General features: G+C 37.7%; 1 protein-coding gene across 1 annotated transcript; it reads left to right on the top strand.

The window, feature by feature from the left end:
* Positions 1-4,446: 4,446 nt before the first annotated feature.
* Reg-5 (Rhythmically expressed gene 5) lies at positions 4,447-12,539 on the top strand. The gene is made up of 5 exons (XM_065370137.1): positions 4,447-4,893; positions 5,416-5,482; positions 10,631-10,735; positions 10,874-10,975; positions 11,126-12,539. Exons 1-5 carry the CDS (start codon positions 4,753-4,755, stop codon positions 11,557-11,559), a joined length of 849 nt encoding a protein of 282 aa, XP_065226209.1. The 5' UTR covers positions 4,447-4,752; the 3' UTR covers positions 11,560-12,539.
* Positions 12,540-14,799: the final 2,260 nt, after the last annotated feature.

Raw genomic sequence — 14,799 nt, forward strand, 5'->3', positions numbered from 1 at the left:
TTTATCACTATGACTTCCCTCTCTCTCCATCTTCAGATATTCTCAATTAGCGCATAATTCTGATAGAAAATGAATATTGGCAGTAGGCATTTGTCCAAGCCATTTTTTAAGCAATTTTCACTAGGTGGCCAAGGAGACAGTGGCATTGGGGGCAATTGCCCCCACTCGCGATTAAAAATTTGAAATAAAGCATGCAAAAATTGCCTTTTTTTTTGTTGTTGGGGCCCATTTTTTCAAAAAATTTTCGCTCTCGCTCTACTCGAGCAGTATTTTTATCATTGTTTTTATTTAAAATCATTAGTCATATCAAGAAAATTTTTCAGAAAATTACCTCTAATTTCGATTTTTCATGCCTAAAAATCCGGTTTTGCCCCCTCCTTGAGATATACTCGTAATTTGAAAAGTAGAACAACATCAATTTTAATGAAAGAAATCGGTTTGTCTAATCTCAATATTTTTCAAATTCAATCATAGGTTTTTTGAAATTCTAATTTTGCAGAAGAACCAAATTGACCCGAGCGAAGCGAGGGCAAAAGTTTCGGAAAATTCGTAGCTTGATAAGTAAAACAACATCAATTTTAATGTAAGAAATAAGAATTAGATTTTTCGGATTTCAACTTTTTTTAAAGTTCATTAACGGTTTCTTGAAATTCTAATCGCAAAGAAATGATTCGAATAGGCCTGAGCGAAGTGAGGACAAAACCATTTCAAAGTTTAATATGGTTTCAAAAAGTAAAACAGCAATAATTTTAAAGTAAATAGTGAGTTTTTCCACCACAGACATTTTTAAAAGTTTAAACTAAAATACTTTCCAAGCACAGTTATGAATAATTTGAGAAATAGAAAATAACAAGTTAGCCCGAGCAAAGCGAGGGCAAAAGCTTTTGAAAAAAATAACAATTTTGAGGAAAAATTGGTGATTTAAGTGCAAATCAAAAATTTTCTCAGGCAATATCGAATTTACTGGGTGGGCATTTGCCCAATGCCCTGATTTGGTTTTGAATGGGAAAAACTTTCGTGGCCAAATCGAATTTACTGGGTGGCCAAGACTTGGTCACTGGGTGGCCATTTGGCCAAGCACTTATATCTTAAAAAATGCCCTGCATTTGTCATCTGAAAAAATACGCATAAAAAAAGTTTTGACCGGTGAAGTTGACCCATTTGACCTCTAATTTTACGTATCCGTTGAAAAAGTTGGAAAAAAAACCTTCACTCTCGATGAAAATGATCTCATAACAAAAAAATAAAAATTCAAAAAATTCAAAATGTAAACAAATTTTTTTTTTGAGATTTTTATAAACGTTTTCATGAAATACCTACGTCAGAAAGAGGTCAAAATAAGACAACTGAATAAATTTAAACTTTTTTTGAGGCTTGGAATTGAAAATTTTTTTCCCTTTGAATTTTGATTTTTTTGTCATGAGTTTATTTTATCGAGTGAGGGTTTTTTTTCAACTTTTCCAACGGATACGTAAAAATAGGGGTCAAATGGGTCAACTTTACCGGTCAAAACTTTTTTTTATGTTTTAAATCAAAAAATCGCATTTTTTTCGCAAACTTTCAATTTCTTAAAATCAACTTTACGAAATAATGCAATCCCAATTTTTTAATAGGTATGTTGTTCGGCATGAAAAGTTGTCCATAATATATTTTTTTCAGAGTTTTTGAGAGTCGGAACGATATGAAAACTACGTTTTGAATCTTTTCGAGCTAATTTATTCGTACGAAAAAAGTGGCAACACTGATTTTTATGATACTAAAAAGCATTTCAAAGCCCCTAATTACTGGAAAAAGTTCCATTTTGGTAGATATCGCGGTTATCGAGTAATCCACTGCTGAAATGGATGATACCCCAAGTTCACTGAAAACTTTGACACCCCCTAGCACCTTTTAAAAAGTGGCTATAGGTATAGGGCTGCGATTTGCGCCATTGATCATCCCTTCGGAAGGTCTTTCCACATGAAAAATTTCAAAAAAATCGCCGACCCCCCCCCCTTACCACTTCTTGGTCGAATTGACGCGGAATGACTCAAAAATGAGGGGGGGAATCAAAATTCTACCAAATTGACCTAGAAAGATGAAATTTCAAATTTGGGATATACCCTATTTTCGACCTGCCAAATCGATTGGGAACTGTTTCAACCCGTTTTGAGTAGTTCTGGAACCTCCATGGTAGATTTTTGGAACTTGAAATTCGCACAAAATTTCATCAAATGGAGTCGGAAAGCCGAAATTCATTCTGCTAACTAATTTCAATACACTACGAAGTCGACTGCAGGTGGATTTCAAGTCGTTTTGGAGCCACCAACGATTTTTTGAAAATTCCTGGAGCCTCCAGCAGATTTTTGAAACTTGAAATTTTCACAATATTTTAGCAAATGAAGTTAGAAAGCCGACATTTACTCCGAAATTGATTTCAATATGATATGAAACCGACTGCAGGTGCTTTCAAAGGGGTTTGAAGCTTCCAGCTACTTTTTGAAAATTTCGATTTTCCAAAAAACACCATAAAACCTGTTTAAATTATCTTAAGCACGCATGCTCGAGATTGGTGCTTGTTAATGACCTTCATGACCTATGAAGTAAGCAATTTTTTAGAAATTTAAAGTTTCAAGAATCTACTGAAGGCTCCAGTACTTTCTAAAAAGTCGCTGGAAGCTCCAAAACGACTTAAAATCCATCTTCTGTCGACTTCATAGCGTATTGAAATTAGTTTGCAGAATGAAGTCCGGCCTTCTAACTTCATTTGACAAAATGTCGTGGAAATTCAATTTTTAAAAATCTGCTGGAGGCTCCAGAGATTTTCAAAAAATCCCTGGAGGCTCCAAAAAAATTTGAACTCACTTGGAGTCGTCTTCAGAGGGTGTTAAAATTGGAGTGTAGAGTAAATTTCAGCTTTCCATACCTCCATTTGATGAAATAATGTGAAAAATTAGATTCAAAAATCTTCTGCAGACTCCAGGAATTTTCAAAAAGTCACTGGAGGCTCAAAAACGAATTGAAATCCACCGGCAGTCGACTTCGTAGCGTATTGAAATTAGTTTGCAGAATGAATTTCGGCTTCCCAACTCTATTTGATGACATTTAGTGGGAATTTCAAGTTTCAAAAATCTACTGGAGGCTCCAGAACTACTTAAAACGGTTTGAAACTGTTTCCAATCGATTTGGCAGGTCGAAAATAGGGTTATATCGCAAATTTCATCTTTCTAGGTCAATTTGGTAAAATTTTGATTTTTCCCCTCATTTTATGGCCTTGATTTTCAAAAATTCACCAAAAATCGAAAAAGTCACTTTAGCACTTGAAATTTTTACAGTTAATGAATTTTTGCCTGCTCTTTCGATCTACCTTAGTACGGTTCAAAAAAATTTCGTGCAAGTCTCATGTTGGAACGCAAAATCTGTGTTTTCGGCTGACCTTTCAATCAAAATGGCCGCCATTTTGTAAGTAGGGCCACTTTTTTTACGACAAGGGTTAGAAATGCTCCTTAGGACTACTCCTCTAATAAAGAATTTGCCCCGGAGGATTCGACCAGGGTGGGGGGTGTGCAATAGATCTTGATTCGGCTCCCCCCCCCCGACTACTATACCTATGTACATATAAATGTCGAATTTTTACGCCATAGCCATCGCCGACACAGAGTAAAGATCCTGTAGCTGCACTCACTCGAGTAACATGGTACTTGTATGCATTAACACAATTACGTGTATTACGCAATACCTAGGTACCTATAGTACCTAAGTATGCGGATGCAGATGCAAGCCAATTCATTGTCACGGCTCACGGATACACTCACTCAGACAGTAGACAAGCAGGTACCACGAAGAGCACAAAAGTGGACACCGCGCCGTAGATGCCTATTGCCTATAGTACAATAGCTCGCTCGCTCGCCTGCAGTTTGTTGATACGAGTAGGTCTATCGTATTTTCGCATTAGGGATTACTGACCCAAATCTAAATAGGTATTGAATTATTGATGATTGTCGCAGCCGCAGAGTACTAGAAGATATACACAATACTTAATATGCTACATAATTAGATAGATTTGTGGGTATTATTGTACGAGTGTATCCAAGAATTTGTGCAAGTAATGCAAGACCAACAGCAAGATGAAGACGAAGACGGGTAGAATAGTTGCTGACGCCGTGCCGTGTCGTGCCATGCCGCCGGTATCTTGTATACAGCATCCACAATCTACTTATGTGTACGTATAGATAGATAGATAGATAGATACAGATACATACGTAGGTAGGTACAGGTGAAGGTATTAGAGACTACTCGTACACTTATGATGTACTATGGAAATATGTGGTACCTACATTCTTACAAGCTGAGCTGGTTTTTTGTAGGTATGTACGAGTATCAGTAGCTATTTACGTACGTAGTAGGTGTCTAAAAATATCTTATAAGACGACTGACGACGCGACAAAAATACGCGCATTACGAACTGGTTGCGCCTTGCGCTGCGCTGCGCTTCTTGTTTAAATACGACAGCGATGCCGTTTAGCGAGGTCAGTTCATCGTAAACTCTTTCAACTATACGTACAAGTTACCCACTCGCGTGCAAGTGTTTCGGTACATACTTACTCCTACTACGAGTATACTTACATCCGACTCAGATTCACTATTCAGAGTTCAGTGATCAGTGATCAGTGTTCAGTGTTCAGTGTCGAGTGTCACTTTCTAACTTACTTCGTACTTTTCGGTCATTAATCGACCTTTTTTTTTCACTTTCACGTAAACGTTCCGAAAAACATGTTTTGCACCGGTGTTTTCAAGTCGGCGACGGCGACGCTGACATCGCTTTGCGTTGCTATTGTTTTCGTTTCGGCTGCAATATCGCAGGCGTCTGGCTCTGCCATACCGATGTGGGAATTTCTTAGTCGAACCGAAAAAGTAAGTACTTACCTAACTATTTATGATTTTAGCACTTGTATGTACAACTACAGTATTCCAGTACCACCTACCTAAGTACCTACTACCTACCTACTTTGTTTTATACGCTTTAACACACGCATTTCTGGCCTTTGTACGCGAAAAGCGAACTAGCAGCGACCTACTTCAACCAATTAACGCATTTCGACTCATTTTTTTCGATTTGTGCGATTTGCGAATTGGCCAATGGCCATCAACGCCATCGTCCTTCGCGTGCAAATCGAGTAGAGACTATAGAAATTTCAAAAATTCCAACATACCTGTAACTGCCTACGTCGCTTTGCGTCGCGTGGGTACGTAGTTTTCTGTGAAAATTCATTTTCAAGAAAATGACTGTTATTTGTAGGTGTAGGTATATAATGTAGGTAGCTGTTTTGTACAGGTGGTGCTTATCGGCGTTCCATCGCCCAATTTTGACTTTTCAATTAGATTAGAAGAATCAGGCTTACATTCCTATTATTATTCTGGTAATTATTTTTGCAGATGAGTCATTTATTCAACACATTTTCCGTACAAGTAGCCGAATATTGTAAATCTTCCACCATGCCAGGTACGCGTATTTACATAATTTATGCTACCTAGTACCTACCTAGTTACGTTAGATACGAGTATTTAGTGTCAACTTACAATCGAGATCAAACATACGAGAATCGTAGTGCGAGTGTACCTATGTATATACCTACCTATCTACATGGTTTATGTGATTGATGATGCCCGACAGTTGTCAGTTTACCGGCTGGTTGCAGTCGTAGCTACTGAAACTTAAATTCAAATTCATGTATTGCAGTAGACAGCTTTTGCTGTATTTAGAATGGCAATGCAACAACAATATGAACATAAAAAAGTATTACTAGATACAAATAACAATACCTAAGCATAGTGCAGGAAAAGGGGAAAAAATTGAATAAAAAGTACACATAATTTTAGAAATCATTTACAAAAACTCTTTTGTGAGAACCATTTTTTGAATATTTTATAAAAAGTTTGAAATAAGACTTACCAATCTACTTACATACATATCTGCAGCATTTCTTCAATGCTGTAGAACACACATCTCTGTAACCAATTTTGGAGTTTATTTTTAAAAAGCTTTTTGGATGCTATATTTTTTAGTTCATAAGGTATTTTCAGAGCTGTGGGTCCTGAACGATTTTGGAATTGGATTTCGGTTTTGGGATCAAAATTTACCTACTCATTTTGCGGTGGGATATTTTGTTTTAGTGGTTTTGGGATTGAAAAAATTTGTTTTGAATCTAGGATGAATCGATTTTGGTTTTGGGATTTTCATTTCAACCAATTTTAAGTCCAAAATTCCAAATTGACTAAAGTACCCGGCAAGGGGTCTAAAAAATGGGACATTTTGACATGAGGAATCCGATGGTGTGATAGGTTGAATGTTTTAAATGCATATTCTGCCTAATTCGTCGAGTAATTTCTATTGTGATCTGAATGAATGATGGTAAATGATGTGAAATGACAATTTTTCAGAATAAAATTGGGGAAAAACCACAAATTGAAATCTCAAAACCAAACGATTTTTTTTTTAGTTCTGGGTTTGTTTTGGGTTCCAAATTATATCGGTTCCGGGATTTTTTCGGTTTTGGGATCAAGAAAAATAGTGATTTCATTTTCAGGCAGACTTGTAGGACTGCTCAGGTTTTGCGGTTGTTCCAAAATCAAGGTCTTTGTTTGGAGCTTTTAAACGGTCTGGCCTAGTCATTCTGTTCTTCATTTGTGTCTTTGTGTGTCGGTCCGGTCCAGTCCTGACTAGAAATTTTTATCCTGGTCATGGGTCAATCCAGGTCCAAAAAACGGCCTTCATTTTTCAGAATGAAAAAAACTTCCAAACACATTTAGATGAATTGAAAAATGTGATTTTTGCTCTCAGAACAATGAACATTAAAACTTCGCAAGAAATTGTCAAATTGAATCATAATGGAAATTTATTCAAAATAAGAGCATCTAAAATGGCTTTACAAATTTGAAAAATTGAATGTAACTAAGCCCAGAGGTCCCAAATGCGGTCATTGGTCCATTTTTTTAGAAAGGTCTTCGGTCTCAGTCTCAGTCTCAGTCTCAGTCTCGATCTCAGTCTCTGTCTCGGTGTCGGTCTCGGTGTCGGTCTCAGTCTCAGTCTCAGTCTCAGTCTCAGTCTCGGTCTCGGTCTCGGTCTCAGTCTTGATTTTGGTCTTGATCTTGGTCCCTTGTCTCAGTCTCGGTCTCGGTCTCGGTCTCGGTCTTGGTCTCGGTCTCGGTCTTGGTCTCGGTCTTGGTCTCGGTCTCGGTCTCGGTCTCGGTCTCGGTCTCGGTCTCGGTCTCGGTCTCGGTCTTGGCCTCAGTCTTGGTCTCGGCCTCAGTCTCGGTCTCGGTCTCGGTCTCGGTCTCAGTCTCTGTCTCGGTGTCGGTCTCGGTGTCGGTCTCAGTCTCAGTCTCAGTCTCAGTCTCAGTCTCGGTCTCGGTCTCGGTCTCAGTCTTGATTTTGGTCTTGATCTTGGTCCCTTGTCTCAGTCTCGGTCTCGGTCTCGGTCTCGGTCTTGGTCTCGGTCTCGGTCTTGGTCTCGGTCTTGGTCTCGGTCTCGGTCTCGGTCTCGGTCTCGGTCTCGGTCTCGGTCTCGGTCTTGGCCTCAGTCTTGGTCTCGGCCTCAGTCTCGGTCTCGGTCTTGGTCTAGGCCAGGGGTGCTAACTGTAATCGCAAAAAACTGAAAACCATAACCAAAACCCAAACAAGAACCATAATTTTAGCCATTTTGAAACCCTAACTGAAAACAAAAACCAAAATTTCATAGGTTTTTTAAAAACCGTAAAAAACCATAACATTAATGAAATAATGAAGCAGAGTGAGTGAAACCGAAACCTAAACCGATATAATTTATTTCGGTTTTTTTCGGTTTTCAGTTCGGGTTTTTCAGTTTTTTCAATTTTTTGGTGGGATTTTTTCACATTTTTGACTTTTGAGACTCAAAATCCAGGGAAATTGGTAAATTTACTAATTAGTATTCTTGAAAAATATATGAATACACGTACCTAGTACCTTGTGGTGCCCGGGTCTTTTATGGTAATTGTGGTGCCCGCGTACATAGAGGATCATATATATATGTATGTATGATAAAGGTGTTTTGGAGCAGTTTATTTTTTGGGGGGTTTTTAGTTATAGAGGTGCCCATTATATAAACTTGGTAGTTGTGGTGTCCGCCTCAAAAAATTTTTTTTCACTTTAGAGTGCATTTCATCAAATTCTATATCGTTTTATATAAAAAGACCTTGTGGTGCCCGATTTGGGCGCCACAAGCCCAAAACCGGGCACCACAATAACTACGTATACTTAAAAGTTAAAACGGGCACCACAATGACTAAGTTTAAATCTATAGATATACTTTTTTTAGAATTATTAATGACATGACTACAGTTTGTTTTCTGAGAATGAGAAATTTTGAAGAAATTGAAAAAATATAATATGTAAAACCGAAAAAAAAACGAAAACCGAAACTGAAACTGAAATTTTTGTATACAAGATCAAAACTGAAACTGAAAACCGAAATTTTGAATTTCAAAATCAAAACCAAAACCGAACCGAAAACCAAAAACTTTCAAGGAAAAATTGGAGTGAAACCGTAATCGTAATTAAAATAATTAAGGTTAGCACCCCTGGTCTAGGCTTTGGTCTTGGTCTTGGTCTTGGTCTCAGTCTCGGTCTCAGTCTTGGTCTGTCACTGGTATTTTTTCTGAAGAGGGTCATCCGTTCAGTAAATATTTACATAAATTTGTTTTAGAGGTCTCAGGTCCCATCTGGTCCACTTGGTCTTGTTAGCATTTTTGGGTCAGGTTGTGGTCATCAGTCTGGTTTTTTGGACCAGTTGGTCTGACGAGCCTGGTTTTGGGATTGGATTTAAATTGGGATTTAATCGGTTTAGGTTTCAAGATCATTTCAGACCCACTGCTCTGATTTCATTTGTATCATTTTCTTTCAGCCAAAAAGGCAAAAAAGTGAGAAAATTGGAAATGTTTTGATTGTTTTGAGGATTATAAGTACCTTCTCTTTGCCTTCTCAATTCTGAATGAAATCAAGTCAAATTCCAGAAGTTTTCATTTTTTAACAAAATGCAGAAAAGAAAAACTCTAGATGGATGAAATTCATTAAAATTTGGCCAAAATTTGTAACAAAAAAAAACTTGCCATAAAAAGCCAAAAATTGAAGAACTAGAAAAAAGTTCAAAATTATTCGTTTTGTTAATGTTATCATTTTATAAACTTATAACGTTACATTTTGTGTAAATTTTTTAATTTGTTTCGTTTCGTGTCCAGAGGAAAAAAATCACCATTTTGTTTTGTTTCCATCGTATCGTTTCATTTTGTGTTCACAGGCCTGTTTTCAAATTAAGACTGATTAGTGATTTCCAGGATTCTCTTGGATTTTTTTGATACATTATTCTTAGAACTCTTTTTTGTATTAGTAGGTAGTAGGTACACGTTCAAGTAGACTAGGTGGTTACTGGCTCAAAGTGCTATTCCATTTCCATAGCTCAGATTAGAATGAGACAGCCCAAAATATGCAATTTTTATTTTTTACAGTACCATGTGAGTGGGTAATTCACAGAGTTGTCTCATTAAAGTAGGTACCTATTGGTGGAGAGTTTTTTTGATTAAAAATGGTCCACTAGTTATTCCATTTCAAGACATCAGAGTCTAGTATAATTCCCAAAAATTTAGTTGATTCAATTATCCGGTACTTTTCCGAATTCCAAGAAATGTTTTTTATTTAAATTTAGTATAATTTTGTTTGCCGAAAACCAAGCTATAAATTTATTTACGATTCCTTGAATGTGATCGCTATCAACACCTTTGTTAATTTCTAGAAGAGTAGTTGTATCATCAGCAAATTCTGTGAGTACCTACTACCTAGAAGTACCTACCTACAGGTAAAGCTGACGCTCACGCTGCAGTCGCTGGACGAAATTGACGTGGTGACGCATACCTATGTACCTACCCACTCGTATTCGCAAATTGCGAATCCGAATCCGAATCTGCACAGAGGCGACAGATTACCTAGGTATAGGTACTTGTAATACTTGAGAGTTGAGATGATTAATTCGTCGCCGTCGTGGTTGTTGTTGTTTTTTACCTCGCTCATCAACATTGATTAATGTTAACGAAGCCTAGCTTCGTCTCGCCTCGTAATTTATAAACATCACATACCTACCTAGCTGTAGCATAGGTATAGGTTTAAGGAATAGCACCTAATATACCGACCATCACCACCTACACCTTGACTAAAGTGAGATGAGACACGGATTCGAACTTGTACTGCTTGTACTGTGTATGTGTGTTTGTCAAGGGCTGCTTGCGAGGTCTTCCGTCCTCCGTTTTGAGCTCATACTCAATGTCGAGAAAATAATATCAACATTTCTGACCCCTCACCTTTTTTTTTCAAAGATGAGCCTATCGCAATAGCCATCATTATAGTTTTACTTAGCACTTATTCAGATATAGCTGTAGTTGGTACCTTACCTTTTACTCCTAGTACAGTGTAGTATTACTCGACACTCGATACTCGTACTCGTACCTACCCGATTAGATTTAGGTACATACATACATAGTACATAGGTACATAGATATCCAGGCTAGACCTACCCCACCTACGAGTAAATTTAGGTACTGTATGACATAAAATAGTAAGGCCTATTTTTATTGTGTGTTACAGACTGCAACAAGGTATTGCTCGTGTATGGCTTGACAAATTTGGCAAAAATGGACGACGTTGCTTTGGATGAAATGGACCCTTATCAACGAAGAGCAAATGATAAAAGTGAGTAGTACCTGCTTAAAGCTTACACCTTGTTGCCTAATACTTTAAAGCTAGCAGTAAATGAACTGACAATTTGACACTTACATCTAATACTTTTACTCACTTGGTACCTAATGATTTTCAATTTGATTTTTGTAGTTTGGGAATCGATGATGAAAGACAGCAACCGAGTAACGTCGCAGTCGCAATCGCAAACCAAACAGCAGAACCACGAACGCGATTATTATGCGGATGCTTTAGGTAAATACAAATACATATGTACCTAGGTACTTCTAAAATTTTTTAAAAATATTTTTGATTTTTTTTATGGTTATTGGTTGCATTATATACATACATAGTATGTAGGGGCTGTGAGATTAATTGCGACGAAATTTGATTGAATTTTTTCAGAGCCCGGTACAGCTGATGAAAACTATTTAGGCTCGGCTTCCGATAACGTCGAAGAAAACATAACGGTGGATGGCGCTGGCGAAAACGACAGATACTTGTCGGGACCGATGATGGTTCGAGTGCGGCCCGATGGCAGTCCCGTTCCAGACGACGACGCTCACCATCAACAGACGCATTTGCCAAAAGATGAAGATATGGAAGAACACGTAGCCATGAGAGGTAATCCAGTTCCTTCGGTATCCGAACTGCAAGAATTCCTCTCACCGACGCCTTCACCTTCACCTTCGCCATCGCCTTTGCCTTCGTATTGGTATTGGTCAGTGAACGATCGCCAATCGGCTACTGCCGATACTGCACATTCGCGGTCTTCGTTTTACGGACGCGATTCGCCAAAGTTTAGGCGATTTGCGGCCATACCGACAGCGTACGTGTAATTCTTCAGTCCAAACTACTCTACTAGATGGATAAAAGCTTATGCCTGAACATGTCTCAGCCCTCAGCCACGTCCTTAGCGCATAGGCAATTTAGGTGATACCTGCCAAAAGTTTAGTACGGCCACGGTCACTGGAGTGCGACTAGTCGCGTCGTGTGTGGCATTTAGGAATGCTATGGGCTGTGTCGTAGTCTATGCTTTGTCCGCACTCATAGTTTGGTGTAGGTACACCTATCGGCCATGGCCACTTACTGGGCCTATCTCTGTGATTTACTTACCTTTTTAAGAGAAAAGATGAAAGCTAATTTCAAGCTGCTGCTAGCCCTCGAGTCGACTGCTGCCCCATGAAGACGATTGATGGATGAAAATGCCAAATGCCAATGGACATCGCAGACAGTGCGCAGTGCGCAGGTTGGCATTGCATTGCATTGCATTGCAGTACAGTGCATGGTGCGCTAATTTTCCAATTTGCCAAGGTACAAACCACCGAACGCTCAAATACAATTTCTTGATATAGGTATGGGTACCTATACCTATACTTTTCATTACCCGCAATATTGGTCTGTCTTATGATGATATGCGGACGACCAGTTTACCTATTAATGAAATTATCGAGAAAAGTCGCCTTATCAGTAATACGGGTAGACTATATGAATTACCAAAAGCGATTCGATAGGTACCTACCTACCTACTTAAATTTAGCCAATATACGCGAGTAGGAAATATAATCAGAATGAGAAATACCTACGGTAATCGAGCTGATACGTATTAATTGGTTGACAGCAGATTGAAAACGCAACGTTTCAACTTTCGTATCGTATTTATTTTGTTTTGTTTGTGTCTTTATGTGCTTATTTATTTACGTATTTATTTATTTATTTATTTATTTTGTTTGTTTGTTCGTTTGTTTATTTATTTATTTATTTGATTTGATTTTATAACGATTAAGATCAAAATAAAGAATGTTTCCTATCTTTGTAATCATTTTTCTCGCATGCCTACATTAAATCTTTCAGCAAATATCAACAACGGGTGCCCTATTAATAAGTGGGTCATTCCATGCCAAATCGACGGATTTCTGCACGAGGGGGTCTTCGATTTTTTTCAAAATCAGATCACGTTTAGAGGTCATAAAACAATGGCAATTGACAGATGACGCAAATCGGACATTTTTTCGATTTTTTTGGCCGAGCTGTGGGGCTTTAAAGTTTTCCAAAATGGCCAAAAATTGAAAATGTCAGTTGCAAATTGCTCCGGCTGCACGTGGTATAAAATTTTGAACTTTTTTTCAAATTGTAGTACTTTGAGAGGGTAATTGACGAATGATGTCGAGATCAGTGTTGCCACTTTCAAAACCTAAAAAAATCGATTTAAAAACTTAAAATTTAAATATAACCACGATGTCCGCGAGTAAAAATTCTGAAAAATTCTCAGTTTTAGTCCTTTTCATGTAGAATAACATATCAAAAAATTGGACTGGCACTTTTTTTCATTTTTGAGAAAAAAAATTACAAGTTTGGCACTTATTGCAAGAATATACCATTCTAAAAAATGAAAATTTTTAGATTTTTGAGATATTTTACCAATGTGTAGACGAACATTTAAAAAAAATTCCCCTCTCTCGCAATCTGTCAACGAATTGACGAGAAATGCCATTTTTCGTACTATAATAATTTTAAGAGCGAAACATATTAAAAAAAATTCGCCGCTGTTTTAAACAAAAGCAGAAACCTAAATATTTCACCAATATGTGGACGGACATGTGAAAAATCCCCCCTCCCCCTAATTTGTCAGTGAATTTACATGAAATACCATTTATTTGGCTATGATTTTGCAAGTGATGCACATTGAAATAATTTTGCCACGGTTTTGAGCAAATGAAAAGAACACCATTTTCATAAAACATTTTACTAGGAGTGAAACCGGGTTGTAACTACCTGCTTCAACTTTCTTTGAGACCCGGTAAACATTTGGTTTTGTAGTACCATTTTTTCGCTACAAAATGACTCCTCATTTTTCAAATTTGGTCCAAAAACTTGGGCTCCAGAATTTTTTTTCTGAATCAACTTTTTTCGTTCAACTTGACTCGATTAGTCGGGGGGGGGGGGGCGCATAAGGACCACTTGGACCCCACTGCCGATCCTCCGGGCCAACTTTTTTCTTAAAGGGGGAGTCCTAAGGAACATTTCTAGTCCTTGTCCTCAAAAAAAAGTGGCCCTACTTACAAAATGGCTGCCATTTTCATTGACAGGTCAGCTGAAATCGCAGATTTTGCATTCCAACCTAGGACTAGCATGAAATTTTTTAAACCGTACAAAGGTAGATCGAAAGAACAGGCAAAAATTCATCACCTGTCAAAATTTCTAGTGCTAAAGTGCTTTTTTCGATTTTTGGTGAATTTTCAAAAATCAAATTTTGGCCAAAATGTGAGAAAAAAATCAAAATTCTACCAAATTGACTTACAAAGCTTAAATTTGAGATATGCCCTATTTTCGACCTGCCAAATCGATTGGAAACTGTTTCAAACCGTTTTGAGCAGTTCTGAAGCCTCCAGCAGATTTTTGAAACTCAAAATTCTCACAAAATTTTATCAAATGGAGTTGGAAAGCCGAAATTAATTCTGAAAACTAATTTCAATACGTTGTGAAGTCGATTGCAGGTAAATTTCAAGTCGTTTTGGAACCTCCAGCAGTTTTTTGAAAATTACTGGAGAGTCCAGTAAATTTTTGAAACTAGAAATTCCCCTAAAATTTCATCAAAATGGAGATAGAAAGCTGAAATTAACTATCCACTACAATTTTAACACCCTCTGAAGACGACTTCAGGCGGATTCAAGTAATTTTGTAGCCTCCAGTGACTTCTTGAAAGGTTTCATGGCGTTTTTAGGAGAATTGAAATTTCGAAAAATTAGCTGGAAGCTTCAAAACCACTTGAAACCCCCGTCCCCCATGCAGTCGACTTCATAATATTATTGTATTGAAATTAGTTTGCAGAGTACATTTCGGCTTGCTAACCCCAGTTGATGAAATTTCAAGTTTCAAAAATCTACTGGAGGCTCCAGTAATTTTCAAAAAATCGCTGGAGGCTCCAAAACGACTTGAAATTCACCTGCAGTCGATTTCATAGCGTATTGAAATTAATTTTCAGAATTAATTCCGGCTTTCCAACTCCATTTGATGAATTTTGTGAGAATTTCGAGTTTCAAAAATCTGCTGGAGGCTCCAGAACTGCTCAAAATGGT

This window comes from Planococcus citri, chromosome 1 (genome assembly GCF_950023065.1).
Source record: "Planococcus citri chromosome 1, ihPlaCitr1.1, whole genome shotgun sequence".
Taxonomy (NCBI): Eukaryota; Metazoa; Arthropoda; class Insecta; order Hemiptera; family Pseudococcidae; genus Planococcus; species Planococcus citri.

Coding starts and splice junctions, on each gene's coding strand:
- Reg-5 (XM_065370137.1), top strand. CDS start 4,753: ATGTTTTGCACCGGTGTTTTCAAGTCGGCGACGGCGACGCTGACATCG. Junction 4,894..5,415: donor TTCTTAGTCGAACCGAAAAA/GTAAGTACTTAC, acceptor TTATTTTTGCAG/ATGAGTCATTTATTCAACAC. Junction 5,483..10,630: donor TAAATCTTCCACCATGCCAG/GTACGCGTATTT, acceptor TGTGTGTTACAG/ACTGCAACAAGGTATTGCTC.